This window comes from Rhinolophus sinicus, chromosome 17 (assembly GCF_057876585.1).
Source record: "Rhinolophus sinicus isolate RSI-liver-muscle chromosome 17, RSI-T2T, whole genome shotgun sequence".
Taxonomy (NCBI): Eukaryota; Metazoa; Chordata; class Mammalia; order Chiroptera; family Rhinolophidae; genus Rhinolophus; species Rhinolophus sinicus.
In genome coordinates this window covers 149,322,616-149,336,968 of record NC_142517.1, presented here as the reverse complement: position 1 = coordinate 149,336,968, position 14,353 = coordinate 149,322,616, and the positions used below count along the sequence as shown (strand labels likewise).

Here is a 14,353-nt window from a genome sequence, read left to right as displayed (position 1 = left end):
CCCAGAGAAGAGAAAGCTTTCAGTTAGACATATGCCCAGGAAAAAAATTATTGTATAAATCAGATACACATACCAAAAATTACAGGGAGTAGGTTATGAATAATTTCTCTGATCTCTTTCTTGGGGCCCTTTGAGTCACAGCAGCAGCCTTACATGGAAAAGCAAGGCCTGGCTCGGTTCCTCCTTCCTTGACCACCATGTAAGAGCTCCTCTTCCTGCATTCCTGTATCCTTCGTTGTTTGTACCACCTATTTGGCACTGGAAGTACTTTGCATTTGTAGTCACTCTTCCCGAAGGTGTGCTGTCCTCTTTACTTGGTCAGGATTTGCCAACTTGTTCACTGGGTTCTGTCTTAAAAGGACTTAACAGTTCGTTCACTTTTTTTGCCTGGCTACCCAGATTGTCTGTCATTTTCCGGCAGAAACGAGGAACAGTTATAAGGACCTTCCTCCCTTAACAACACAAATCATTTCATAGTCTGGCTTTGACCCCCTGCTCTCCCCACCACCACGTGCACCTGATTTCAGCCACAGAGAACTTCCCTCCATCTCTCCAACTGTGAAGCTCTCGTCACTCTTTGTCTCTGCCCCACTGTCTGCCCCATCCCTCCTCTGCCTGGAATGCCCCTTCTTCTTGGTGTTTTCTCTCTCACACACTCTTGTCTGCCCAGGCCCTAGCTTCTGGAAAGTTTACTTATGCTTCCATGGCACCCAGTTTATATCTGGTACTTAATCAATCACACAGATGTCTTCTTCTCTGACACCTGCTGAGTACCATGTCCCTCACCCCTTCTCCGTGCCCTTACCTCTAATGACTGTGTAGTTTCCTTATTTTTTCTTCTCTCTCTTTCCTGTTACTCTGCTTCTCATCACCAACATCACCTCTTTTTTATTTTTGTATTTTTAGTGCCAAGATAACCTCGGGTACACAACAGTTTAAGGCCTCTAAGTGGTTATTGAGTAAATTTAGGAACCAACAAGTAAAAATATAGTGAGAATTTCTAATCTATCTTTGCTTTTCAAGGTATAAAGTAAGTAATGAGGGGAATAAATATTTTTGAGGTATTTTTTAACAAGATTTCCATTATCTAAGGGAAAAACAATGAGAGGGGCCTGTCCTCATCTTCCACTAGATCTTGGGTTCCTAGAAAACCAAGAATATGTCTTACATTTTTATCATCCTCAGTATTTAACACGGTGTTCCACACATAGTAGGTATGAAACGTACTTTATATTGATTGAAGTAATTGCTCTCCTTCACGAGAGGGAGTTTCATGTGACTGCTAGAGTTTAATCCTAGGTTTGTGTTATTCTGGAGAAGCATGACCCCAGTCTGATGCAAACAATTAACAGTTGACCAATAGCTGAAGAAAGAGGTGTGACTAAGTCCCAGGCATAATCAATTAAATGGTCTTTTTAAAAACATTCCTTTTGTTAAAACATGGGGGGGGTGTATTTAATAAGATTAAAGTATAGGAAATATAAACATAAAGGAAAACTTCGACTTTGTATAGTGAAATTCATTGTTGGGTATCACTAGATCTCTCATTTTAAAAATCCAGCCGTGCTTTTTTCTTTTGCATTTGTAGAAAAATCCAATTAGCATTACTGTTCACGTTCATATAACCCTTTCCAAACTAGCCGGGTAAATTATCCCAAATAATTATCCCAAATCGTCCCTAGATTTTTTACAGAATTAAACCAGGTTATTACATGCATTCTTTTTCAGTAAAATTTAGAGATGGTGAAGGGCACATTTCTCAAGTTTCCTGTAAGTTCGTGTGGCCCTTGAAAAAGTAAAAGTTATCTTGCAGATCTATGTCCAGTTGTATTTTATGTGGTATCTTAGTACTGAAAAGAATTAAAATACTTTTGTTTGAATGCTTCCTGGAGTTCTTACAAGAGAAGTAGGTAAGGCCTCTGAGATGAGCTGTCCCAAGTTGTCTTGAAAGCAGTGGTTTATACTCAATATGAGCTGTTAACGATTGGCCAGAAACGGTTTTTAATCCATTGACTAATACACATTACAAATGCAGTTATGCAGTGTGGCTAAGTTAGACAATAGTGTCAACTAGAAACTTATTTTTACATAATTAGACTATTCCATTTTAAAAATAAACTCATTTGGGTCTATGAAGTTTAAGAAAAAAATCTAGTATTTCTTTAAGAGATGCTGTTTATCATGGCTAATCTTTTGCATAAACAATTTGTATTTATATGGGATTTGTAAGAATGTATTCTCACTGTTAAGTAATTTAATTTCTTTGGTAAAAAATATAAATGAAAAAGTAATTGAAGCTATTCAGGTGGCTTATAAGAACTAGAAAAACTTAATTGCAACTTTCCTCACAGCCTCCTCCTGTGTCCCCCGACCTGTTAGGTCTTTAGGAATAGAAGAAAGTTACATAAGGGACGGAAAAAGGGCAGTAAACCAAGTAATCCACTGTCCTCATTGTCGAAACCTTTGATGATAGAATGAAAGTAATAAATTTACTTGATTTCATCTCTATGGGGGAAAGAATTTTCTAATTCCAAATGATGAATTTTTTTTATTAAAAAGTAGTTGACATACAATATTATTTTAGTACCAAATGTACAACATAATGATTCAACATTTCTATATCTTAATATGTGTTCACTACAATATGTCTAGTAACCGTCTGTCACTGTACAAAATTATTAGGATATAATTGACTGTATTCCCTGTGCTGTACATTACTACATTCCTATGACTTATTTTATAACTGAAAGTTTGTACTTCTTATTACCCTTCACCTTTTTCACCCACCCACCCACTCACCTATCTCCCCTCTGGCAACCATTAGATTATTCTCTGTATCTATAAGTCTGTTCCTGTTTTGTTTTGTTTTTTAGAGTCCACATATAAGTGAAATCATACGGGATTTGTCTTTTCTCTCTCTGGCTTATTTCACTTAGCATGATACCATCTAGGTCCATCCATGTTGTCACAAATGGCATGATTTTATTGTTTTTGTTGCTGAAAAACATTCCATTGTATACATATACCACATCGTTTTCACCCATTCATCTATCAGTGGGCCCCCAGGTTGCTTCCATATCTTGACTATTATAAACAGTGCTGCAAAGAACATAGGGGTGCATATATCATTTCAAATTAGTGCTTTCATTTTCTTCAGATAAATGCCAGAAGTGGAATTTCTGTCATATAGTAGTTCTATTTTTAATTTTTAAGGAACCTCCAAACTGTTTTCCATGGTGGCTGCACCAATTTGCAATCCCCACAACAGTGCATGAGGGTTCCCTTTTCTCCACATCCTTGCCAATACTTGTTTGTTGGTTTATTGGTGATAGCCATCCTGACAGGTGTGAGGTGATATCATTGTGGTTTTAACTTGCATATCTATGATGATTAGTGATGCTGAGCATGTTTTCATATGTCTATTGGCCATGTGTATGTCCTCTGTGGAGAAATGTCTATTCAGGTCCTTTGCCAATTTCTTAGTCATATTGTTTGGTTCTTTTGGTGTTAAGATGAATGAATTCTTTATAAGTTTTGGATATTAACCCCTTATTGCATATATCATTCGTGAATATCTTCTCTCATTTAGTAGGTTGTATTTTCATCTTAATGATTTATTTGATGTATAAAACCTTTTTAGTTTGTCGTCGTCCCATTTGTTTATTTTTTCTTTTGTTTCCCTTCCCCGAGTAGACTTATCCAAAAACAATGTTATTAAGAGTGATGTCAAAGACTTTACTGCCTATGTGTTCTTCTAGGACTTTTATGGTTTGGGGTCTTACATTTAAGTCTTTAGTCCATTTTGAGTTTACTCTAGTAAATGATGTAAGAAAGTGGTCTAGTTTCATGTTTTTGTTTTTTTGCATGTATCTGTCTAGTTTTCCCAACACCATTTATTGAAGAGACTATCTTTACCCCATTATATATTCTTGCCTCCTTTGTCATAGATTGACCATTGATTGCTTTGTGGATATCGAACCATCCTTGCATCCCCAGAATAAATCCCACTTGATTGTAGTGTATGATCCATTTATTGTATTGTTGAGATCAGTTTGCTAATATTTTATTGATCGTTTTTGCGTATACGTTCATCAGAAATATTGACTTGTGATTTTCTTTTTTTTGTGTGTGTATTTTGTTTTGGTATCAGGGTAATGATTGTTTCATAGAACGAGTTTGGAAGAGTTCCTTCCTCTTGAATTTTTTGGAATAGTTTGAGAAGAATAGGTATTAATCCTCCTTTTAATGTATGGTAGAATTTACTTGTGATACCCTCTACTCCTGGATTTGGTTTGTTGGGAGTTGTTTGAGTACTGATTCACTTGTATTACTAGTAATTGGTCGGTTCAGATTTCCTGTTTCTTTTTGATTCAGTCTTGGAAGGTTGTATATTTCTAGAAATGTATCCATTTCTTTTAGGTTGTCCAATTTGTTGGTGTATAATTGTTTACAGTATTATTTTGTGAACCTTTGTGTTTCTGTGGTGTCATTTGCAGCTTCTGTTTGATATCTGATTTTCCTTAGGTGGGCCCTCTCTCTTTCCCTGATAAATGTGGCTAATAGTTTCATTGATCTTTTCTATTTTAGTGTCTGTTTTATTAATTTATGTTCTAATCTTTATTATTGTCTTATTTCTACTGACTTTAGGTTTTGTTTGTCCTTCTAGTTCTAGTTACTTTAGGTGTAAAGTTAGATTGTTTGTTTTGGATTTTTCTTGTTTCTTGAAGTAGGCCTATATAGCTATGAACTTCCTTCCCGCTTAGAACTCCTTTTGCTGCATCCCATAGATTTTGGAGAATTGTGTTTCCATTTTCATTTGTCTCAATATATTTTTATTTCCTCTTCAATTTCTTGTTTGACCCACCCATTGGTTGTTCAGTAGTTTAGTTTTAGTCTCTACGTGTTTGTGTTTTTTCCAGTTTTCTTCTTGTAATTGATTTTCTGGTTCATACCATTCTGGTTGGAAAAGATACTTAATATGATTTCAGTCTTCTTGAATTTATTGAGGCAAATTAGTTATTTGTGTTTTATTATGGTTTTCTTGTTTTTATTTTCCCCCGTGTTCCTTCATTTGAAACATTTCATTGTCTTCTCATTTTGTTTGACTTATTGTTTGTTTCTGTGAATTAGATGAAACAGCTATCTATCTCTCTTGACCTTAAAGGAGTAGCCTTGTGTAGGAGGGACACCTGTGTAGACTGCATGTGCCAGGTGGTTTTGGCAGGCCAGCTGGAACTGAAGAGGGCCTGTGTAGAACCCGGGGAGCCCTGGTGTGACTGGCTGGGGCTGCAGTGGGCTCTGGGGTGACCCTGAAGATCCACTGGTTGTGGCTGCAGCCAGTGCTAGCCTAGGTGGCTCAGGGCACACTCTGTGGTGGCCTTACAGGCCAACTAGAGCACTTGGACTGAGCTCATATCTGCACTATCTAGGTGGAGGGAACATAAACAATGGGGCCCACAAGCACCTCTGATTCTGGAGACTTTCTGTAGATCCTGGAGGGTTTTCACAGTTCCCCACCCATTTGGAAGGTACCTTGGAGTTGGTAAATGGGTTATTTATGTATAGTTTAGGTATCCTTTACGTCACTGTTTTGTCATTGTGCCCCTGAGCAGGTCAGTCTGCCCCTGTGGCCCCTCTGTGATATCTCTCCCTACGGCAGATCACCCTGTTCAGATGCTGAGTAGATTCTCATAGTCACCATGTCTCCATCTCTCCTGCCCTTCTCTTGTGGACCCTCCCTTGTTTGTTGAGCAGAAGCTGGTCAGTCAGCCCTGAGTTGTTCTTCAGGAGGAAGTGATCTACATGGAGGTGTATATTTGGTGTGTCCATGGAGGAGGTGCGTTTGGGGTCTTCCTATGCCATCATCTTGGACCTCTACCCTAAATTTGAAAAAAAGTTTCAAATTTTTCTATTTGTGGAATTACTCTGTGAAATGTAAGGAGGTGATGTAATTTTTCTGGGAAAAAAGGTTTCTAAGATGTTGGAGACCATGCAGGGGCAGAAGCTGAAATTAGCTACTTTTATATTTGCTTGGGAGTAAGGAGAGTTCATACTTTTCAACCATTCCTGTTTTTCCCAAATGACTATCCTTCTCTACATTTTTGTGTTTCAATCTGAGAGTAAATAATTGAGCTATCAAACAGAGAACTGTATCTGGCGGTTAGCAGGTACTCCATCCACGTAGAATAAATGAATGAGGAAATTAATAATTCGTATTACATGATTGGCATCCTCCAAATGGGAGGAGACATTTTATAGCAAAGATTTTTTTTTTCCCTTATCATAATAAACAGTGATATTTTGATGATGGTCTTGGATTATTTGTTTGCCTCTAGCTCTAGTGTGTGGACATACTTTTTATTTATATTTATGGTCTGAAACCACTAGATTCATGTAAAGATGTCTTGTCTTTTTTTGATTACCAAAGGAATTTTTGTCTTGGGTTTTCTATGTCCCGTTGGACATTGTGGAGCTGTTTATATATACTCTTGGAACATTTTGTTAATAACTGTAATTACATAAGAAGTAGTCATATTTTATTCTAACAATTTTTCTTCCTTCAGTTTTCTGCAGGACTTCTATTTATTGCCTTGTTCTCCACTTATTTTAAGACCTACCTATAGCTTTCAGAATCACCTTGCAGTGTGAGGAAGGTGATGAGTACTTTTTCTCATCACATTATACCGTGATGCCCGTCACTGAAACCCTGAGGGAACCTCTACTCTCTTGCTAACCCAATACAATTTTTGTCCCTGTGTGTGCAGGTATTGTGGAAGATTACAAGCCACCATTCTACGATGTGGTTCCCAATGACCCAAGTTTTGAAGATATGAGGAAGGTGGTCTGTGTGGATCAACAGAGGCCAAACATACCCAACAGATGGTTCTCAGACCCGGTAAGAGCACCACTTTCTTAGTTTTAGAGCTATCCTCAGCTGTTTGCTTGCTCTTGAGTTTCAACTGGTGTAGTTCTTGAATGATGGACCTCGTCTATCTATCTTTTGCTTTCTGTCCCTATTTTATGTAGAAAGTCCTTAGACCTAGTTGAGTAGGTTCAGAAAATTGTCTTTTTTGAAGGAGCCATATCTAAGAGATCTTGTTAATGAATGATAACATTCACAAGAATTTCTACTATTGATTAGCTCCAGAAATTGGGAGTCTCATTATTATGCCACTTGGCCCTAGGACTGCAGTTTCACATGCAAACCAAGAGACTGAGTGATGCTTTTAATCTCTCTTTAATCTCTATGTATCTGAAATTCTAAAGATAAGTGCTGAAGATCCGTGTTACCTCTCTTAAGAAGTAGGAAATCTAAGATATTGACAAATGACTCTTCCTGCAAATTTCAGTAGTAACTCTGAGTTAGCATCAGTATTAACTCCGAGTTGCTGCTAACCATCAAGGGGTCTAGCTGGTCTCTGTAACTTACCTGATAAAGTCAATTAGTAGTATTAAGAGTCCAAAGGACAGAATTCATGGAACTCAAGAGTGGCTTATCAGTGGTCAAGGCCTTGATTATTTGTTTGAACTAGATGACAATAACGTCACTTTAACGTCATAAGACCTGCAGTGGTTTGGTAAATGGCTGACATAACATCTGCCCAGCTTCTCGGGGCTCCCCAAACCCACTTTTTCACTGTGATCTTTTTCTCTCCTCAGACATTAACCTCTCTGGCTAAGCTGATGAAAGAATGCTGGTATCAAAATCCATCTGCAAGACTCACAGCTCTGCGTATCAAAAAGACTTTGACCAAAATTGATAATTCCTTAGACAAATTGAAAACTGACTGTTGACATTATCATGGTGTCAAGAAGGAAGATTTGACGTTGTTGTCATTGTCCAGCTGGGACCTAATGCTGGCCTGACTGGTTGTCAGAACAGAATCCATCTGTCTCCCTCCCCAAGTGGCTGCTTTGACAAGGCAGACATCTTACCCAGCCATGTGTTGGGGAGACACCAAAACCACCCTAACCTCGCTCAATGACTGAAGTGGGCATTTCACAACTGTTCACACTGCAGAGACTAATGTTGGACAGACTGTTGCAAAGGTAGGGAACTGGAGGAACACAGAGAAATCCTAAGAGAGATCTGGGCATTAAGACAGTGGCTTTGCATACCTTTCACAGATCTCCTAGACACTCCCCATGGGAAACTCAAGGAGGTGGTGAATTTTTAATCAGCAATATTGCCTGTGCTTCTCTTCTTTATTGCACTAGGAATTCTTTGCATTCCTTACTTGCACTGTTACTCTTAATTTTTAAAGACCCAACTTGCCAAAATGTTGGCTGCGTACTCCACTGGTCTGTCTTTGGATAATAGGAATTCAATTTGGCAAAACAAAATGTAATGTCAGACTTTGCTGCATTTTACACATGTGCTGATGTTTACAATGATGCTGAACATTAGGAATTGTTTATACACAACTTTGCAAATTATTTATTGCTTGTGCACTTAGCAGTTTTTACAAAACTGCTTTGAGCATATGTTAAAGCTTATTTTTATGTGGTCTTATGATTTTATTACCAAAATGTTTTTAACACTATACTCTGAAATGGACATTTTCTTTTATTATCAGTTAAATTCACATTTTAAGTGCTTCACATTTGTATGTGTGTAGACTGTAACTTTTTTTCAGTTCATATGCAAAACGTATTTAGCCATTACCCATGTGACACCACTGAATATATTACTGATTTAGAAGCAAAGATTTCAGTAGAATTTTAGTCCTGAACGCTGTGGGGAAAATGCATTTTCTTCGGAATTATCCATTATGTGCATTTAAACTCTGCCAGAAAAAAATAACTATTTTGTTTTAATCTACTTTTTGTATTTAGTAGTTATTTGTATAAATTAAATAAAATGTTTTCAAGTCAAAAAGTGAATTATTTTCAGTATATAAAAAAGATCTATATTGAAGCATTTTCTTATCGGAATAGAAAAACAAAACTAATTGTAAATCAAATTTGCTTTTCAAGTGTAGTAATGAATTTGAGGATTCTACAAGAATGTCTTCCAGCTTGAATTTGGTATCAGAAAATTTGAGTTTTGTTTATTTATTTTTTTGGCTGTGATTTTGTTTTTTTCTTGGTCAGTTTCCCCAACTTTGAAGTGAGGGTAACAGATCTTACTAACCTACTTTCCTCACAAGACGGTTGTGAGTATAAATGATAAGAAGGATGTCAAAGCATTTTGTTCAGTATACAGCGTTGTGTGAATGGAAAGCAGTCTTATGCATCTCACCTTGATTCTTGAGAAGAGTCCATTATTGGCTCTTTTCACTTCTTCTGTTCAATGGCACTGAAAAGGTAGGGTTTAGATTAACCCAAAGAGAAAAGAGGTGTGAAGATTCTAGAATGTTCACTAGGGTAAGTTAATGATACATTTACTTAGAGATTACATATTAAAGTCTAGAGGTTATATATAAAAGTATATGTATGAGGCCTGACAATTAAGTTCGTGAACTCATCCTAGAAAAAGTGCTATATACCTCATTGCTGAATATCACTACAGTCACCTTCGAAGTACTCCCCTTGGGAAGCTATGCACCGATGCCAGCACCTAGTCCACCCTTCAAAGCAATTTTGGAACTCTTTCTGGAATGGCCACCAGAGCTGTTGTATTACCCTTGATGTCCTGAATATCATCAAAATGTCTACCTTTCAGTATTTCCTTTGTCTTCGGGTAAAGAAAGAAGTCATTGGGGGCCAGATCAGGTGAGTAGGGAGGGTGTTCCAATACAGTATTTGTTTACTGGCTAAAAACTCCCTCACAGACAGTGCTGTGTGAGCTGGTGCATTGTCGTGATGCGACATGAATTATTGGCGAAAAGTTCAGGTCATTTAACTTTCACGCAGCCTTTTCAGCACTTCCAAATAGTAAACTTGGTTACCTGTTTGTCCATTTCATACAAATTCATAATGAAGAATTCCTGATATCAAAAAAGGTTAGCAATACTGTTGCAACAAATTTGTGAACTTAATTGTCAGACCTTATACATTTAAGTTTTTTAAAAAATTGTGGTAAAAGACACATAGCATAAAATTTACTGTCTTAGCCATCTAAATGTACAATTTAATGGCATTAAATATATTCACATAGTTGTGCTGCCATCTCCACCATCCATCCCCAGAATTCTTTCAAAACTAAAACTGTACCTATTAACCAATAGCTGTTCCTCACTCCCCAAATCTCTGGCAACTGTCATTCTACTTTCTGTCTCTGAGTTTGGCTACTCTAAGTATCTCATATGAGTGGAATCATACAGTATTTGTCCTTTTGTGAGATTGGCTTATTTCACTTAGCATAATGTCCTCAGCTTCATTTTTACTGTATCATATATCAGAATTTACCTCCTTTTTATGGCTGATAATATTTCATTGTATGTATATGCAACATTTTGTTTACCAGTTCATCTGTTAATGGACACTTGTATTTATTCCAAATTTTTGGCTAACTAGAATAATGCTGCCATGAACATGGGTATGTAAATATATCTTCGAGTCCTTGCTGTCAGTTTTCTTGGCTATATACCCAAAAGTGGGATAGAGACACATTTAACATTGAAGTATTACATACACACATAAAAGTGTACAGATTGGTGCATTTTTATTAACTTTTATAAATTAGTTGCACCTATGGAAATAGCACCCAGATCAAGAAGCAGTATGTTGATTTCTCTAGAGTGATGTCAGCTTCCTGGCAGCATAAGTCATTTCTTGTTTCTCTCCCTTTTGATTTACTACTAACTGGACATCCATTATAGAACACAAGTACCTCTGCACGTTACACCAGGACACTCGGTGAGTTTTACCCACTTGTGCCTATGAAAGTGGGTGGATAGGACCTCGGAGGGGGCTGTGGATCCAAAGGATTTGGTGAGTCTACCCAACACCCACTGGCCATGATCAGGAAGAGCGAACCTGGCGAGTGCAAAACTGGGCGGACACTCATGGGAGATAGAGATTTCGTTGAGGTCCAGCCAATCTAAGGGGGGATTCCGGCATGCCACTGAGTGGGATAGACATGAGTTTGAGGGCAGAGGACAGGAGGGGAACCCACTGGGGTACCCCCTCCCCAAGGAGAAATTGCAAAGAACTGGGCTTTTGTTGGTGGCAGTGGTTACCAGAGGAGGTGGAAAGGAAAAGTTGTGAGTGACAGACTGATTGGCTGCCTGGGTTGCAGCTGGAGGAACCGTTTCTCTCCAGGAACACCTGAATAACTGAGGAGGAATTTCTGATGGGGTTGGAGGTGGAGGGAGAATTGGGATTTCAGCAGGAAGTCTACCCAGGCGTGCCTCACTCAAGGATCCTTCTATTGAGCTATGGGTACACCCAAAGATTCAGGCACAAAGTCCCCGCCTCCCAACATGCTGCCAGCTATCTTCGTGCACTCCCAGAGTGCAGTCCTGAGAGCCAGCACTGGTAAGAGAAACGAAAACTTGAGCTATAGCACCACCTTCTGGAATATAAAGGAGAGGTTTTTAATTGCCAGCCTTTCAAACTACAAAAGCCAAAGTAGACAAATCCTTTGCTAAGGAAAGTGTTTGCTATTTCAAATATGAAAGCAGAGGTGCATATCTTAACACTATGAAAGATATCAAAGCATGACTTTTGGTTAAGATGGTAGAGAAGGTAAATGCTGTGTTGCCTTCTCCCACAACCACATCAAAATTACAACTAAATTATAGAACAACCGTCATTGAGGCTCACCTAAAGACTAGCTGAATAGAAGTCTTATAAATAAGGATATAAAGAAGAAGCCACTTGAGGGGTGCTGATGTGGAACAATCAGGTCCCACACCCATGCTGTGGTGCCTAAGAATTGGAAGGGGTATTTCTGCTGCAGAGGTCACCTCTGAGGAGTGAGGGGTTTCTGCCCCACCCAGGGCTCCCCAGCCTGGGACACCAGTGCCAGCAGTGAGTCCCCATAACTTTTGGATGTGAAAACCAGCAAGTATTTTGTCTGAGTGAGATGGAGGGTTGCTGGAGACCTAGGGATCTCCTTGAACAGCCTGTGCATGGACTCACAAATGGACTTGGTCTGTGCTCTAGCACCACAAGGGCAATAGCCCAAAAGGTACCAGGGACATATGGCAACAAACTAAATTGACTAGCTTCTGGACAAGGGCTGGAGGGGTGGGGTCAGGGCAGCTCTGTAGGATGAAAGTGCTGGCAGGTGTCACTACCATGTTTCCCCAAAAATAAGACCTAGCCAGACCATCAGCTCTAATACGTCTTTTGGAGCAAAAATTAATATAAGACCGGGTATTATATAAATATAAGACCCAGTCTTATATAATGTAATATATAATATAATATAATATAATATAATATAATATAATATAATACCATGTCTTATATTAATTTTTGCTCCAAAAGACATATTAGAGCTGATGGTCTGGCTAGGTCTTATTTTCGGGGAAACAGTATTCCTTTTTTGAGAGCTCCTCCTTACTAGCCTGCAGATACAGCTGGGCACCAGATCTGAGCTCTTAGTTAACCTGGCTGCTAACACCTTTCAGCCTACCCTGGTGATTCCCTGAAACCCTGCCTCACCCACTTAGGCATCTTACCCAAGCCTCTTTCACCAGCTGCTCCACTCAAGTGGCCTGCCTTGTCTGGTGCTGCAGACTTTACCCAAATCTCTCAAAGCCGTACAAACCTGAAACAAGTAGTGACTCTCACTCTGTGGGGTCAGCCCCCACACAACAGGTCATCCGCTGTAATCAAAGCCAGCCCCCACAGCCCCTGAGCCTGAGAGTCAGTCCCACCCACTGATGTGCCAGTAGCAATCAAAACTCAACTGCAACAGGGCAGACAGAGCCCACACAAGGGATAGCCCTAGAGCACCTGGCTCAGGCGATGAGTATAACCACCACTGGGCCCCATCTGACAACTACTACATAAGGACAATCTGCCAAGACTGGGAGATCTGGTGATCTGCCTAGTACATAGAAACAACACACAAGGATTCAGCCAAAAGAAGGAGACAAAGAAACATGTCCCAAATGACAAAAGACAAAGCTCCAGAAGAAGAAGTAAACGAAATGGAGAGAAGCAACCGACCAGATACAGAGACAAAACACTGGTTATAAGGATGCTCACTGAACTTACAGGAAGAATAGAGGAATTCAGTGAGAACTTCAACAAAGAGAAAACATAAAAGAAGAACCAATCAGATGTGAAAAACAATAACTGAAATGAAGAATACATTAGAGATAATCAACAGCAGATTACATGAAGCAGAGGATCAAATCAGCAATCTGGAAGACAAAATAACAACAAAAGACCACCCAATCAGAATAGCAAAAAGAAAAAAAAAGAATTAAAAAAAATAAAGATAGATTAAGCGATCTCTGAGACAACATCAAGTGTAGCACCATTTGCAGCATAGGGATACTAGAGGAGAAGAGAGTGAGAAAGGGATTGAAAATTTACCTGAAGAAATAATGACTGAAAACTTTCATAACCTGGCAGAGGAAATAAGACATACAAGTCCAGAAATTGCAGAGATTCCCAAAAAGATGTATCCAAAGAAGACCACACCAAGACACATCATAATTAAAATGCCAAAAGTTAAAGAGAGAATCCTATAAGTACACCAGAAAAGCTGTAGTTATACACAAGGGAGCGCCTATAAGACTATCAGCTGATTCCTTAACAGGCTAGAAGGGATTGGCATGAAATATTCATACTCAAAGTGATGAAAAGTCCTACAACCAAAATTCACCCAGCAAGACTGTCACTTAGAAATGAAAGAGAGATAAAATAATTTCCCAGAAACGAAAAAGCTAAAGGAGTTAATAACCACTAATCCCGTATTACAAGAAATGTTAAAGGGACTTCTTTTAAGTAGAAAATAAAAGATCAGAAATATGAATAAGAAAATATAGGAAAGAAAAAAGTCACACTGATGACAAAGGTAAACAGTAAAAGCAGCGGATCAACAAACTATAAAGCTAGTACAGAGGTTAAAGTGTGAAAGTAGGAAGATCATGTGGGATACATGCAACCACACACAAAGGAAGTAAAAATATCAAAAACATGGTGGGGGTAAGTAAAAATAATAGGATTTTAGAATGTGTTCAAACTTAAGCAACCATCAACTTAGACTGCTATAAACATAGCTTGGAATATACAAAGCACATAGTAACTGCAAACCAAACATCTGTAAGAGATATACAAGAAATAAAGAGAAAGGGATCCAAACACAATACTATAGAAAGTCATCAACATACAAGAGAAGAGAGCAAGAGAAAAAGAAAGGAACAGAGAACTACAAAATCAATCAGAAAACAATAAAATGGCAATAACTACGTAAATATCAATAATTAAATATAAATGGACTAAATCC

General features: G+C 38.5%; 1 protein-coding gene across 3 annotated transcripts in view; it reads left to right on the top strand.

The window, feature by feature from the left end:
* ACVR1 (activin A receptor type 1) overlaps positions 1 to 10,493 on the top strand; it is a 128,030-nt gene extending 117,537 nt beyond the window's left edge. For all 3 annotated transcript variants that reach the window (XM_074336651.2, XM_074336653.2, XM_088794328.1), the window contains exons 10-11: positions 6,765 to 6,895; positions 7,660 to 10,493. In XM_074336651.2, coding sequence (XP_074192752.1) covers positions 6,765 to 6,895; positions 7,660 to 7,794 — 266 coding nt within the window. In that variant the 3' untranslated portion in view covers positions 7,795 to 10,493. The remainder of the gene's footprint in view (positions 1 to 6,764; positions 6,896 to 7,659) is intronic.
* Positions 10,494 to 14,353: the final 3,860 nt, after the last annotated feature.